This window comes from Ascaphus truei, chromosome 9 (genome assembly GCF_040206685.1).
Source record: "Ascaphus truei isolate aAscTru1 chromosome 9, aAscTru1.hap1, whole genome shotgun sequence".
NCBI lineage: Eukaryota > Metazoa > Chordata > Amphibia > Anura > Ascaphidae > Ascaphus > Ascaphus truei.
Genome location: NC_134491.1, coordinates 6,712,705 through 6,727,750, shown reverse-complemented (window position 1 = coordinate 6,727,750; position 15,046 = coordinate 6,712,705). Strand labels below are relative to the sequence as shown.

The 15,046-nt window shown below is 45.7% G+C and overlaps 1 protein-coding gene across 10 annotated transcripts in view; it reads right to left on the bottom strand.

Annotated features, from left to right (window-relative positions):
• The window catches only part of RYR3 (ryanodine receptor 3), a 488,303-nt gene that overhangs the window by 280,043 nt on the left and 193,214 nt on the right, over positions 1-15,046 (bottom strand). For all 10 annotated transcript variants that reach the window (XM_075613258.1, XM_075613259.1, XM_075613261.1 and 7 more), the window contains 2 exons: positions 2,023-2,116; positions 46-120 (listed from right to left, as the gene is read on the bottom strand). In XM_075613258.1, the coding sequence (XP_075469373.1) occupies positions 46-120; positions 2,023-2,116 (169 nt within the window). The remainder of the gene's footprint in view (positions 1-45; positions 121-2,022; positions 2,117-15,046) is intronic.

Below are 15,046 nucleotides of genomic sequence, written 5' to 3'. Positions count from 1 at the left end.
ACAGAGGGTCAGCCGGATGTCAAACTGGAAACTGAAACCGGTTACCTTATTCGGAGGGGTTCCACTCTCCATAATGACCTGGCACGGACACCTGCTCCACCAGCTTCATAATTAACTTTCCTAAACGCAGAGAAAGTGATAAGTGTGTGGGCAGTCTTCACAGGGGCTTACTCACAGCTGTGTCTCATTTCCGTACTGTGTATTGGAGGAGTAATTTAGTCAACTGAAATAGCCTTTAAGGATCAGAAATAGATATGGGCATTCAAAATCACAAACGGCTATCACACTATAACAAATAAACATATAAAGATGCTTCGCTGACTCTATTAGATGCTATACATGGCCTGCTCAATGTCCCTTGTATGGAATTACATGTAGATCAATAAATATTGGGCTATTCCCGTTATTTCAATCTTTTAATAAACTTATGTCTGTAATGTATGTGCTTGTAAATTGACATGAAATGTTACGTTATTGCAAACTTGTACTGTATAGCACCATCACTATCAATAGCTCATTATGGGGTTTATTTGATCACATCAGGCACCATAACCTGATTTGCAGCTATAAGGCTAAACCTTAAACATGCAGTAAAAATACATTCACTCAGAAGTTTGTATTAAACCAATTGTGAGCGGGTTCAGGTCTCTTTCACAGCTGTTTCTATCATTATATTTTTGTAAATAAGTTCCTAGAAGTTTAAATCATTGTTCTTCTAAAATATATATACATGTTTTTAAAAATGTGCACTTAACTAAATAACTTTGCTCCAAATTTTATAGTTAAAATATGTAGCATTATTTATTTTACATGCAAAAAGTGTTTCTCAGTAGTATAAATATTATAAGGTATTTAGAATTAATAAACACATTCTGCAGCGCAATACAATTGACGTGAAAGAGCGTGATGTGAATATAACATTATTATCGTCTGGGAGCCATTTGAGCAGGGATTTCCCCTCAGTGCTGATACTGTGTGTGGTATAGTTATTGTGACTGCCCTGTGACAGGTATTTCCCCTCAGTGTGCTGATACTGTGTGTGGTACAGTTATTGTGACTGCCCTGTGACAGGGATTTCCCCTCAGTGCTGATACTGTGTGTGGTATAGTTATTGTGACTGCCCTGTGACAGGTATTTCCCCTCAGTGCTGATACTATGTGTGGTACAGTTATTGTGACTGCCCTGTGACAGGGATTTCCCCTCAGTGTGCTGATACTGTGTGTGGTACAGTTATTGTGACTGCCCTGTGACAGGGATTTCCCCTCAGTGCTTATACTGTGTGTGGTACAGTTATTGTGACTGCCCTGTGACAGGGATTTCTCCTCAGTGTGCTGATACTGTGTGTGGTACAGTTATTGTGACTGCCCTGTGACAGGGATTTCCCCTCAGTGCTGATACTGTGTGGTATAGATATTGTGACTGCCCTGTGACAGGGATTTCCCCTCAGTGCTGATACTGTGTGTGGTATAGATATTGTGACTGCCCTGTGACAGGGATTTCCCCTCAGTGATGATACTGTGTGTGGTATAGTTATTGTGACTGCCCTGTGACAGGGATTTCCCTTCAGTGCTGATACTGTGTGTGGTATAGTTATTGTGACTGCCCTGTGACAGGGATTTCCCTTCAATGCTGATACTGTGTGTGGTATAGTTATTGTGACTGCCTTGTGAAACGCTGCGTACATGGCTGTTACTATATGAAGTCAAATACAAATACCATTCAAAAACATTTGCCTACAGAGATCCTATGGGACACAGAGAAATGGCTGAAGTCAGACCAATATATTCCGTATATACAGTACCTGTAATAGAAATACTATGTAGGGCTTTGACAAACTCAATTGTTTTTATGTCATTAGGTTTGCATATCATTGTCTACAAAATGCTAGACGGTTATTTTAAGATTGTAAATTGGGGTTTCCCGTTCCGGTTGCTCTAATAAGAGTTGTGAATCTACCAAACAGAAGCAAGATATAACCAGTACAAACCTGGCAATGTGCCTAAGATGTTGACGGATACTCACCTATGCTGGGAATCCCCGGGGTCAGTAGATGGGATTGTCAAACACTCATCATGGCCATGGAAAAACCGTACTACATGTCCACCAAGAAGGTACCCTGCAGAAGAATGGTGTATATGTGGAATAAATGCCAAGTTACTGTGAATTTCAGGTCCATAAACCAAGTGTGCACAGTGTAGATTGTCCCCACACCTGCTTAGGTCTGTGCCATGAATCTTTAATGTTGTACCCCAACTATGCATCATATACCAAAACTCAGCTTTAAATCAACGTATCCACAATTTTTCGTGCTTTTCTCAGAAGATAAGTAATGTTTATAATAATTTTCTTTAACTAGCCCCGATAACCAACCTACATAAAATACAACACCTAGCATGTGATATAAATGTGAACTGTGAAATAAACGTGAGGTGTGATAGAAACGTGAGGTGTGATATAAACGTGAGGTGTGATATAAACGTGAGGTGTGATATAAACGTGGTGTGATATAAACGTGAGCTGTGATATAAACGTGAGGTGTGATATAAACGTGAGGTGTGATATAAACGTGAGGTGTGATATAAACGTGGTGTGATATAAACGTGAGATGTGATATAAACGTGAGATGTGATATAAACGTGAGGTGTGATAGAAACGTGAGGTGTGATATAAACGTGAGGTGTGATATAAACGTGAGGTGTGATATAAACGTGAGATGTGATATAAACGTGAGGTGTGATATAAACGTGAGGTGTGATATAAACGTGAGGTGTGATATAAACGTGAGATGTGATATAAACGTGAGGTGTGATATAAACGTGAGGTGTGATATAAACGTGAGGTGTGATATAAACGTGAGCTTTGATATAAACGTGTGGTGTGATATAAACGTGAGGTGTGATATAAATGTGAGATGTGATACAAATGTGAGGTGTGATATAAATGTGAGGTGTGATATAAATGTGAGGTGTGATTTAAATGTGAGGTGTGATATAACTGTGAGGTGTGATATAAATGTGAGGTGTGATATAAATGTGAGATGTGATATAAATGTGAGGTGTGATATAAATGTGAGGTGTGATATAAATGTGAGGTGTGATATAACTGTGAGGTGTGATATAAATGTGAGGTGTAATATAAATGTGAGATGTGATATAAATGTGAGGTGTGATAGCAATGGAATATGAGATATAAATGTGATATAAATGGGATATGAGATATAAATCTGATATGCAATATACATGTGATGTGATATAAATGTGATATGTGATATAAATGGGATATGTGATATAACTGGGATAGGGCTGAAGGAGTAGCTCAGTGGTAAAGTAACTGTCTTTGAAGTGGGCTTGAATCCCAGGGTCAGCACTCTTTGTGACCTTGGCCAAGTCACCTTGTTTCCTTCTGCCTCATGCAGCAAAATTAGATTGTAAGCTCAATGGGGCAGGGACTCATTGTGCCTGCAACTTCAAAATGTCCAGGTACAGTACATACATTAGCTGCGTTCAAAGGAATTTGATATATTTTCTGTTTATTTAGTTGTCAAGGGAATACGAGCATGTTTCACGGTGCATTAAAGTACTGAGGAATCCCTTCACTCTTCCTTCACCACTTTCTCTCCCTTAACTTTGCTCATCTTTTTTTCCCCCGGCACTCTGTCTCTCCCTCTTTCCTTCGTTGTCACTGCACTTGGTGGCATGTTATTGTATGTTTATATGTACAGCTCTGACAGTTATAGTGCTTTGTAGGTATCCCTATGGTATCATTTGTGCAGAGAAAGCATATTATTGAGGAAGATCCTTTTTATATAGGTCAAATATGTTACATTCCCCAGGTTCGCAGCTATATGTTTCCCCGTGGTCTTTCTGTAACGATGCACGGAACACGCCCCCTGCGGCGTGTTCCTTCCGTATCTGTTTACTCTGATCGCCGCCCTCTAGCTCTGATTCAAGATCCTGTGTCTTTAAGGATTCTGAAGCAAACAACGCCATTTTGCTTCCTGCAAATCCTGCCCTCTTCCTCCTGACAGGAAGTAAGCCTCTCTTTGACTTTCTCTTTGCTATTAGTCATTTACTGCCTGCCCTGGTGCCTGCTAGTACCATCATTGCCTGCTGTTCCTGCCTGGACCTCCTTGGGACCTTTACTCATCACCTTTGGATTCCGGAAGACTGGGACAGTCACTCATATACTACGGAGGTTAGTTTACCGTCGGGTACCTGTTTAGTAGGGTTCACCTTGACGTGGTAGCAGGCTTATAATTCCTTGGCCAATGGATTAGACTAAGAACCCTTATGTTATATTTAGTTTCGCTGCACCTTGCTGTTTCTGGCACTGTGCCTTTAAGGAGGCTGGACGTCCTCCAAGAAGCAATCCCCTTGTGGATGTTACCTTGTGCTCTGGACTTTACCTCCACGGCTACTTCCATGTTCATGTTCCTAGTTTCTGGTTCCCGTTCCAGACTCCAGTGCTGAAGCGTTGGCTTCCCTCAACCCCCGCGTTGGTGCCAGAGAACGCGCGCACTCCTGCTCTGCTGTCAGAGCATGCGCACACATGCAGCTGGATCAGTCGTGTCTGAGCCAGGCACCGCACCTCTGGACGCGTCGCGCATTATCCTGCACGTGGCGCGGTCACGTGACTACGTGCGCCGATCCCCAGCTGTGTGGCAACGTACTCCCTTCGTGTCCCCTGCGGCCTCCCCACCTCGCTATTGGGTCCCTTCCCTTTCTCTCTGCGCTTGTGTGGGGAGCACAAGCGTGACACTTTCTGAGCAAGCAGACGTCAATAGTACCCTCGCTGTACCTGCTCAACTTTTCTTACTTTCCAGCTAAAGAACCTCCCTGGTCTCCTAGCCCACTACCTGTTCCCGCTTTCCTCTAGATCTCCATCCTTTTTGCTCCATGGTTATACCCCTGGCTTTAACCCTTCTCATATCAGTTCATGTAATATATCATAGATTAGCAATCTCACAGCAAAGGTATCAAACAGACGTGTCACAATGTATATGTATACTGTAGGTGCACTGGTTATTCACCCCTCAGCAGGGTGAAAATTATATGTCTGTGAGCAGACTGTGTATACAGACATGTTCAGTTTCCCATCTGTAATTTGTCTTCCCCTTTCTCCACAACAGGGGGAACCCCTACATTGTTGGTCCCTACATCCTAAAATTGGGGGCTTCACGAGAGTTTTGGATTTAGTCAAGGGGCTTCTCTTAGGCCAGAGCATTCATGGATGCACTATGAAGTTATGTTCAGGCGTATTTCTCAGTATATTATACATAATCCTAAACAGGGTGTTTTAAGATGTCAGGTTACGGTTGTCCCCTACACAGCCGGTTATGGCCAGAGAATTCCTGGGTGCAATATGCAGTTATACTCAGATGTATTTTTCAATATACTAAGCATACTTTATATATAATCCTAAACCAAGAGCTTTAAGATGCAAAATGAAAGTTACCCCTCACATAGATGACTTGTCAGAGAATATCGGCCGCTCCACATGGCTCTTCATTTTAAGAGCGTTACTCACCACACATTACTTAGTGCCATGACCCCAATCAAGTGTATTACTCATAACGTTAAGGGTTTTAACAGCCCCCACAAATGTAAACGAACTATACTTCACTATAGAACTGTGACGGTCGAAATTCTCTTTCTCCATGAGATTCCTTTAAAATCAAAGGGAGCTCCATCATCCTGGGATGAAGCGTATCCCCAAGTCTTTTTAGCTTCGACCCAAACGACCCAACAAGGGGTGTAGAGATTTTGGTTCACATCTTCTTTTTTTATTTTAAACTGGACAAAATCAAGAAGGGCCTGGAGGGTAGATTTGTTACTGTCATGGGAAAGCTGCAGAACTCAGACATTATTCTTGCTGAACGTACGTTCCTACTGTAATTAATCTAAAGCTACATTTTTTAAATTGTTCATTGAGACCCCAAAGTCGATCAAAAAGGGTAGTGTTATATTGCGTGGGAACTTCAATACAGTTCTTAACAGACAGATCAAGAGACCCTGTATTGTACAGGAACTACAGAGGACAGACCAGGGACTCAGAGCTCCTGGTCTGGGCCTTGAAGGAAAGCTCCTTAGTTGATGTACTTACTGTATGGAGCTGTCTCCATCCAACATACAGTATAGAGACTATATGTTTTTCTCCCTCCCCCTACCCCTCTTATTCAAGAATTGTCGTCTTAGCTACTTTAGAAGCAGCATACAAACAAAATATCTCTGGTCAAACGATAAAGGAAATCACAGCCTTACGGGGAGAACAAAATCATTGTCTTAGTGAGGAAATCGAAAAATCCCTAAAATGGATGAACCAAATATTCAACGCATAAGGGAATAAGCCGGATACTATGCTGGCCAAGAAACAAAACCAGAAACTGAGATTGGGTAACATTCATGCTATCAAACAAAATCAGGCTTATAGTATTAACAAATAACCCGAAATTCTCTCATTATTACAAAGATCTACTGTTTATGATAGTAAAAAGACTGCCAACTCACCTAATCTACCAGCAGACATGAACCTTCTCCTATAGAAATGTCGACTGCCAAAGCTTACCCCTGAGGCTCTGAAATTCCTAAATAACCCTAAAGCCTAGAAGGAGGTGGCTGAGGTCATTACAAATGTAAAGTGCGTGCAGCGCGGGCACTGGGGCCGTACCCTGACTCTGTACTTGAAGCTGCCCTCAAATATGGTGGCTCCTCCTCTCCTCAATCTTCGCCTCTGCACCCTTCCTATTCCTCCCTCTCTTTTTCTTCCAGCGTTTGAGGCTCACACTGTTAAGTTTTTTACTCCTCTCCCTCTCCATGTGGCAGTCGTCTATCGCCCACCTACCTCTACTCACCCCCCTTCTGTCTTTCTCTCTGACTTTAAATCCTGGCTATTCTTCCTCTTCTAGACTCCCCTTCTCTTCTCCTTGGTAATGTCAAATGCCATATTGATAACCCCTCTCTCCCTTCGGCTTTCAGCTTTCTCTCTCTAACCTCTGTGACACCATCACTGTCCTCTAAGGGCTGAATAGGGCAGCTATAGGACTTTTGCAGCACACAGAGTTAATCTTCCCTAGAGAAAAGCAGCAGCTGAAGCTAATAAGCCTGGTTTGAATGAGGACGTATTTTAAAAGACTGAAAGCTGCCATGCATAGCGAGAGACTGTTTTCCCGAGAGAAGGGGGAGATAAAAGTACTCCCCAGCTGCGGAAGCTGGTTACAGAGGAACCTACAGAGGAGTTTCTCTGGGCTCAAGTGGGGCTGAGTTCCCCTAAGAAGGATGACAAGGCCGTGCTGGAGCAGGGACAACTGCTCCGGAGGACTTACAAACAGATAAGCAAAAAAACCGTTGTTATTGCCATGTGCAAAGACTGTGTAGATTGTTGCATATGCCAGGGCATGTTTTAGCTGGGAACCAGTAAAGTTGGCCAGCGGTCTTTAGAGAGGACTGAAGAAAAGTCAGTTAATTTCCCTAACGGGAATAGGATTTGATTTTATTATTTGGTTTTCTTAAAGGGACGGTCGACCTGTTGTATGATTTAATCCCTGTAAATAAACCCCTGCATAGAAAATACAGTGTTTCCGGCCTTAAATTGGGACAAAAGAGACTGCAACGTGGTATGGGCATCACACCTCCTTTGGCCTTCACCAACGGACTCCAGCCAAACAGGGATGCCAACTTTCGCCCATCCTTTTCGTACTATATAGTGAGCCCCTCGCAATGTTGATTAGAGACATCAAGATCTCTGGTTTGACTGTAAGCTGTCTCTCCCGCAAAATCGCACTTTTTACAAACCACATTATCCTCACCCTTACAAAACCTTTAACTTCCCGCCCAACCTTTTTAACCTGTTTTCTAAATTTAGGTTTCAAAGTAAAGAAGCAGCCAAACTGATTTCAATCAATTTCGATCAGAAGTGGCAAAAATCTAACATTGACTAATTGAGCATAAAACTTACTAAATTCCTGTTATTTTTGTATGAGGCAACTTATCCTTCTCTCATTAAGTCTATTATCATGAATTTGAACCTATTGTCAAACTATAAAATCTTTTGGATCGGCAGAATACATGACATACAGTATTGATGAGCCTGCTTCCAAAGATCTTATATTTGTTCCGTGTTATGTCGATCCCTGTCAAGAAAAAAAAATACATCTTTGACTTGCAACAGAAAAAAATTAACTATATTTGGTCTGGGGGAAAAACAGAATTCAAAGAAAAATCCTAGTTAAGCCAAGAAAGACATGGGGGGATTGTCAGTTCCTTGTTTGCTCTCTTAGTACGAGTAGGCGCAATTGAGCCAGTTAACACTTTGGCACCTGTATAAAGGGGCGAGAGTTTGGGTTGATATAGAGGAGTCGGCGGTGGATCCCTTGGAGCTTAAGGCTCTCCTATGGCTCACCAAATTTCACAAACCACCTAAGAGCCAGAAACATCAGGTTAGTGCTTATTCCCTGAGAATCTGGGACACATCTAAATATAAATGAATCTCTCATGATACAAATATGTGACCATTGTTCAAAAACCTATTGTTTCCGCCGCACTCTCAGAAGCCCATTTTTATTGGTGGCTAAAAAAAGACGATTATAAGATTTATTGATCTTCTCCAGGATGGTACTGTTAAGTTGTTTGAATATTTCATGGAAAAACATGGTGCCGCAATGGAAGAGAACTTCAGATACCTCCAGCTTAGGCACTTCGCTCAAACTAGACCTTCCTAGGTATCTTCCTACTCCAATACATATTTTGAGTTTATTTATCCCCATCCCCTTTAAGCAAAAGCCTGATTTCTGTTCTCCATCAATATATATTACCAAATGATGGAGAAGAAATTCACAGATATGAAAAAATGAGAGGATCATATAGCTGAGCAATTGGAGGCTGAGGATCGGGATGAGATATGGGAGACAGTCTCTAACTCATCAATAAATACTGTAAATAATCAATAAATACAATATATACATACATTTGCCCCCATTGTGTTTCAGGGGCTGTGGTTTAATGGGTACTATGGTACACACGGTGGGAATGTCTGCCAGAAGCTCCACGATGTACACAAGCATTCGAGCTGACAGCCAATGTAATAGTCCTTCCCGCCCTTCCAGATCCCTGACTAAGCCGTTCATAACACCACCTCCCCCCCCTAATATTCCAAAGAAACATCAAAAGTTAATTAGTCACATCTTTTCAGTTCCTAGATGCTACACCTCTGCAGTCTGGAGACAGAGAACACCTTTAATTATAGATGTGGAACGACGTATCTGGCACATTCTGAGCACAGCCTTTCTTAATGACAGCGACACATTCAAGCAAGTGTGAGAACCTTGGATTCAAAGCAGGGGGCACATGGACTTAAACTAACATTTTTTAATTATCTAATGTGACCTGGGGTATTTACAAGTATGCGGAGTACTGCACTGTGGCAGATCATTACTATTGATTGCCTTTCACCATTAACATCTTCATTAAACGACTACTTCTACCCCTACCCCTATCCCCCCCCCCTTGCTTACCTTTCCCTTCCCTGATATCTTATATTATTTAACTCTTCATTCTCACAATAATGTTTTCCATTATTCTGTATAATACATATTGGTTTATTTTTATCACATAAATATCCCACTTCCCATCTCTTTTTTCTGGGGACCCTCTAACCTTTTAGGAAAAATCTGGATAAATACAAAGTTATGGGGGGGGAAACAGGGAGGAAGAGGAGAGATGGGGAGGGATAACTATGAAGGAACGGGAGAATGATACATAGAGAGCATCTTGAACAAGGGTACAGAGATAACCATGCACATAGAGTCCACAGCCAGGGTCCTTCATAGGTACATGCTGCGAGTGGTTGTGACGCGAGCCGGGGCGCCGGGCGGAGAGTGAGCGGAGCCTGGGAGCCGGGCGGGGGAGAGCGAGCAGAGCCGGACAGGGGGAGAGCGAGCAGAGCCGGGGCGCCGGGCAGAGAGTGAGCGGAGCCTGGGAGCCGGGCGGGGGAGAGCGAGCAGAGCCATGGTGCCCGACAGGGGGAGAGCGAGCAGAGCTGGGGTGCCCGACAGGGGGAGAGCGAGCAGAGCCGGGGTGCCCGACAGGGGGAGAGCGAGCAGAGCCGGGGTGCCCGGACAGGGGGAGAGCGAGCGGAGCCGTGGTGCCGGGCGGGGGAGAGCGAGCGGAGCCATGGTGCCCGATAGGGGGAGAGCGAGCAGAGCCGGGGTGCCGGGCGGGGGAGAGCGAGCGGAGCCTGGGAGCCGGACGGGGGAGAGCGAGCAGAGCCAGGGTGCCGGACAGGGGGAGAGCGAGCAGAGCCGGGGTGCCGGACAGGGGGAGAGCGAGCAGAGCCGGGGTGCCGGACAGGGGGAGAGCGAGCGGAGCCAGGCGGGGGGAGAGCGAGCGGAGCCATGGTGCCGGGCGGGGGGAGAGCGAGCGGAGCCGTGGTGCCGGACAGGGGGAGAGCGAGCAGAGCCGGGGTGCCGGGCGGGCGGAGAGCGAGCGGAGCCGGGCGGGGGGAGAGCGAGCGGAACCATGGTGCCGGGCGGGGGGAGAGCGAGTAGGGTTGCTAGGTGGCTTGTCCAAAAATACTGGACACAATGGTGAAAGGTGCAACGCACTCGAGAATCGTTGGTGGGGAAGAATGTTATTTATAAATTACCTGACTTATGTCATTTGTTCTAAATTTCACTCCAAGTATTCACCAATTTGCACCAATTTATATCCTATTTCGTAAAAAATCTGCGGAGGACTCTTGGGAGGGAGCGCTCTTCCGAGGATTGTTTTAGGAAATAGAATATGAAATTGGTGCAAATTGGTGCAAATTGGTGCACGCTTGCAGTGAAATTTAGAACAAATAACGTAATGGTCAAATCATTTATACATAACTAACCTGCAGTCAAACTGTACATGGCGAGCAATTCTGATCTTACTGCTCCTCCCACAAATTCCAAGATTGTTGCACCCCTTCCTCATCCTCTCCCCTTGTCCTCTCACCCTCCCACCCCCCCTTGTCCTCTCACCACCACCCGTCATCCTCTTTCATCCCCCCATCCCCCCTCCCTTCATCCTCTCTCACCCCCTCCCTTCATCCTCTGTTACCCCCCATCCCTTCATCCTCTCAAGTCATTATCAGTACAGTAGCTTTCAAATTTATACTTCAAAATCCAGCATTAAATTGCATATTGAATCATGCCATTGGATAAGTAACCTGCTCTGGCTTCTTGGGGATGATGTGTAAGTAAGAAGGTGCTGCAGAGATTGCAATGCTGCTGTGATGCATTTACAATGCTGGTTATTTTTAATAGGTCTTGAAAATGGGAAGACTGTTCGTATAGAAAAAGAAAAGTAAGGGGGAGTGAGCAATTAAACAAAGTTGCCAGTACACTGTATGTACTGTCTGTCACCACACACACACACACTGAGACATATACACACACACACACACACACACACACACACACACACACACACACACACACACACACACACACACACTGAGATATATATATACACACACACACACACAGATATACACACACACACTGAGACATTCACTCAAACACACACACACACACACACACACACACACACACACACACGCAGGACACAGACAGAAAGACAGACACACTGAGACACACAGATACACACTGAGATAGACAGGACACAAATAGACACACACACACACACACAGGCAGGACACTGAGACACACACAGGCAGGACACTGAGACACACACAGGCAGGACACTGAGACACACATACACACACACACACACAGGCAGGACACAGATACACGCACGCACCTCTCTGCTGATGCTTTTCCTCCGCTCTTTGGCCCCACCCCGCAGGCTCCTGCTACCGCCCTATTGGCTGAATTACACAGCAGCAACCAATCAGAAGCTGCCCAGCCCCCTAGCAGCAGCAGCCCTGCTCTATCCCATGTCCGGTATTATCTCTCACAGGGGAACCAAATACCGTACACAGGGCAACCCTAAGAGCGAGCCGGGGAGCCGGGGGGCCGGGCGGGGGGAGAGCGTGCCGGGGGGCCGGGCGGGGGAGAGCGAGCCGGGTGCCGGGCGGGGGGAGAGCGTGCCGGGTGCCGGGCGGGGGGAGAGCGAGCCGGGTGCCGGGCGGGGGGAGAGCGAGCCGGGTGCCGGGCGGGGGGAGAGCGAGCCGGGTGCCGGGCGGGGGGAGAGCGAGCCGGGTGCCGGGCGGGGGGAGAGCGTGCCGGGTGCCGGGCGGGGGGAGAGCGTGCCGGGTGCCGGGCGGGGGGAGAGCGAGCCGGGTGCCGGGCGGGGGGAGAGCGAGCCGGGTGCCGGGCGGGGGGAGAGCGAGCCGGGTGCCGGGCGGGGGGAGAGCGAGCCGGGTGCCGGGCGGGGGGAGAGCGAGCCGGGTGCCGGGCGGGGGGAGAGCGAGCCGGGTGCCGGGCGGGGGGAGAGCGTGCCGGGTGCCGGGCGGGGGGAGAGCGAGCCGGGTGCCGGGCGGGGGGAGAGCGAGCCGGGTGCCGGGCGGGGGGAGAGCGAGCCGGGTGCCGGGCGGGGGGAGAGCATTGGTGGGCACGCGTGGGCAACTGCCCGGCGTGCCCATACGTTAAGACGGCCCTGGGTGAGTGGGATAAAGGGCAGGGCTTTCCTTTCCCAGCACATATATGGATAAGTGAAAAAAATGAGTCTCACTCAAGAATCCCTATGGTTTGCACTCTGAGTACATAATTAGTGTGTGAGATTACGTAACCTCTGAGAATATAAATATTCTCCTTGAGAATATCAATTATTATATAATGATTCTCACATGAACCGCTGATAAAAAACAATAAAGTTTTATTTCACATATAGTCGTCGTTTGTGTGTTCAATATATACAGTGTATTTAAAACCTACAGTGGAAAAGCTATAATGCGGATGTTAGTATTAGCCAGATCTAAATGAACCCTTAATGATTCCACTGATCAATATACTAATAAATCAGATCTCCTCGGAGATAGTATGATCGTGAATACATCTGTATGGGTTAATAAAGCTGTAATATCTTCTAGATGTAATTTGTGCTATCATCTCTGGATCAGCTAAAGCATAAAAGAGTAAATGAAGCAGCAGCTGAGACCATATTCGTATATATATCTCTGATGTAATATTATACTCATTGATGATAAAGAAACCATGTTTGCTGCTTGCTTGCGGAAGCGCGCTCCCGCTCAGCACTGAGCCCCTACAGTCGCAATTAGAGCGGCTTTAGTAGGGGCTGACCAGCGCTTCCGCGCGCTTGCGGAAGCGCAGGTCTTAGGGGAATTTAAAATTCCCCCGCTTGACGGCGAGACAGGCCGGTCACGTGAGCGGTTCGCCCAATGAGGGCGAACCAGCTCCGTGACGTCACTGGCCCGCCCCCGGCCAGTGACGCGCCCGACCCTGGCCCGCCCCCTGACGGCCTGCTGAGAGCGCGTGCGGTAAGCAACCGCAAGGCCAGGGAAAGCACCCGCTTTCCCTGAGCCTCAGCGAGCAAGCAGGGAGCATGGACTCGGCCTAAGGCACTCTATAGAGACGCAGACCAATATCAGTAGTGCTAGGGCACAGAAAATTAACTGACCACCACTATTACCATAAACTGTTTTACCATTCAGACCACACTCACAGAAATCCAAGCAATTGATACTGTATCTTGGGAAGTCTGCTGTATCAGTACGTATACCAACAGTGTGTCTCCACCCAGATAATTGAAGGAGATTAATTAGCAGTAGTATCTAATTGTTAGAAGACACATCTCCACTATACAAGTAGCAATCGGTATATAATCAAAATGTTGGGAAAAACATATACTTGTACAGTATGTCTCATCTAGAGGAGAGTTAGGGTCACACAAATGGTTAATGGTTAGCGCTACCGTATAGCCAATATTCACTCATAGAATCAACATATCTTCATACATATGGCAGGTAGATAGGTGCAATCATACCCAGCTATTGATGTCAATACTTATGAATGATATGTTAGCATTAGTGACTGGTTTGACATATAATGCCAGTGTCTGCCTTCTGTCCCCCGACACTAACCGTGATGGTGTTTGGCTGACTACCTCTGGCTCCGGCTGTATCGCGTGTACACCTATATGCCCTGTGGCGTCAGATATCGCCAAGTCAAACACCGCACCATAGATATGTGTCAGGTACAGTGCTCTTAGTGCCAGTAGTAATATACGACCTTATCCTGAGACATCAGCAGCTTAGCCCACATGTAACGCCACCGTCGTGGCGTCAGTTAAAATCCCATTCTCAAGGAGAATATTTATATTCTCAGAGGTCACGTAATCTCACACACTAATTATGTACTTAGAGTGCAAACCATAGGGATTCTTGAGTGAGACTCCTTTTTTTCACTTATCCATATATGTGTTCATATGTTTGTCCCTTTGCACCAGAGTTACAACATATACAATTTTCTTGTGGCACTTGGGATAGAGCAGTCAATCCACACTTCTGTTTAGTACCAGTCAGAAGTAACCCAGGTGCATTTACTGTGAGATAGGGAAAGATTGGGTATGCCAGCCTTCAAATAGAGTGGGCAGACATGTGGGACAAGATAGCAACTTAAAGATATAAGGCAACATCTTAAAGCATTTGTGTTCAACATTAGAAGATTATTAGTTACTTCAACTACTGTGAAAAAGTTCACATTGGGCATTAACAAGAACAATCAAGAATCACCTCTCAAAAAGAAGGTGTCGCTTCCTATTTGTAAATATGCTAAGGGTTAACATTTGCTTTTGCTTGTACTATGTGGAACGTAAACCCCACCCACTGGAATGCTAATGAGCCGCGAGGACAAACGACTTTGAATCCACAGCTGAATTCAATCTGAACCCCTTCAGTGTACAGGCATTCCCCGCATTAACGTACGCAATGGGACCAGAGCATGTATGTAAAGTGAAAATGTACTTAAAGTGAAAATGTACTTAAAGTGAACCACTCCCTTTTCCCCACTTATCGATGCATGTACTGTACTGCAATCATCATATACGTGCATAACTGATGAAAATAACGCATTTGTAACAGAATCTATAGTCTCCCCGCTTGCGCA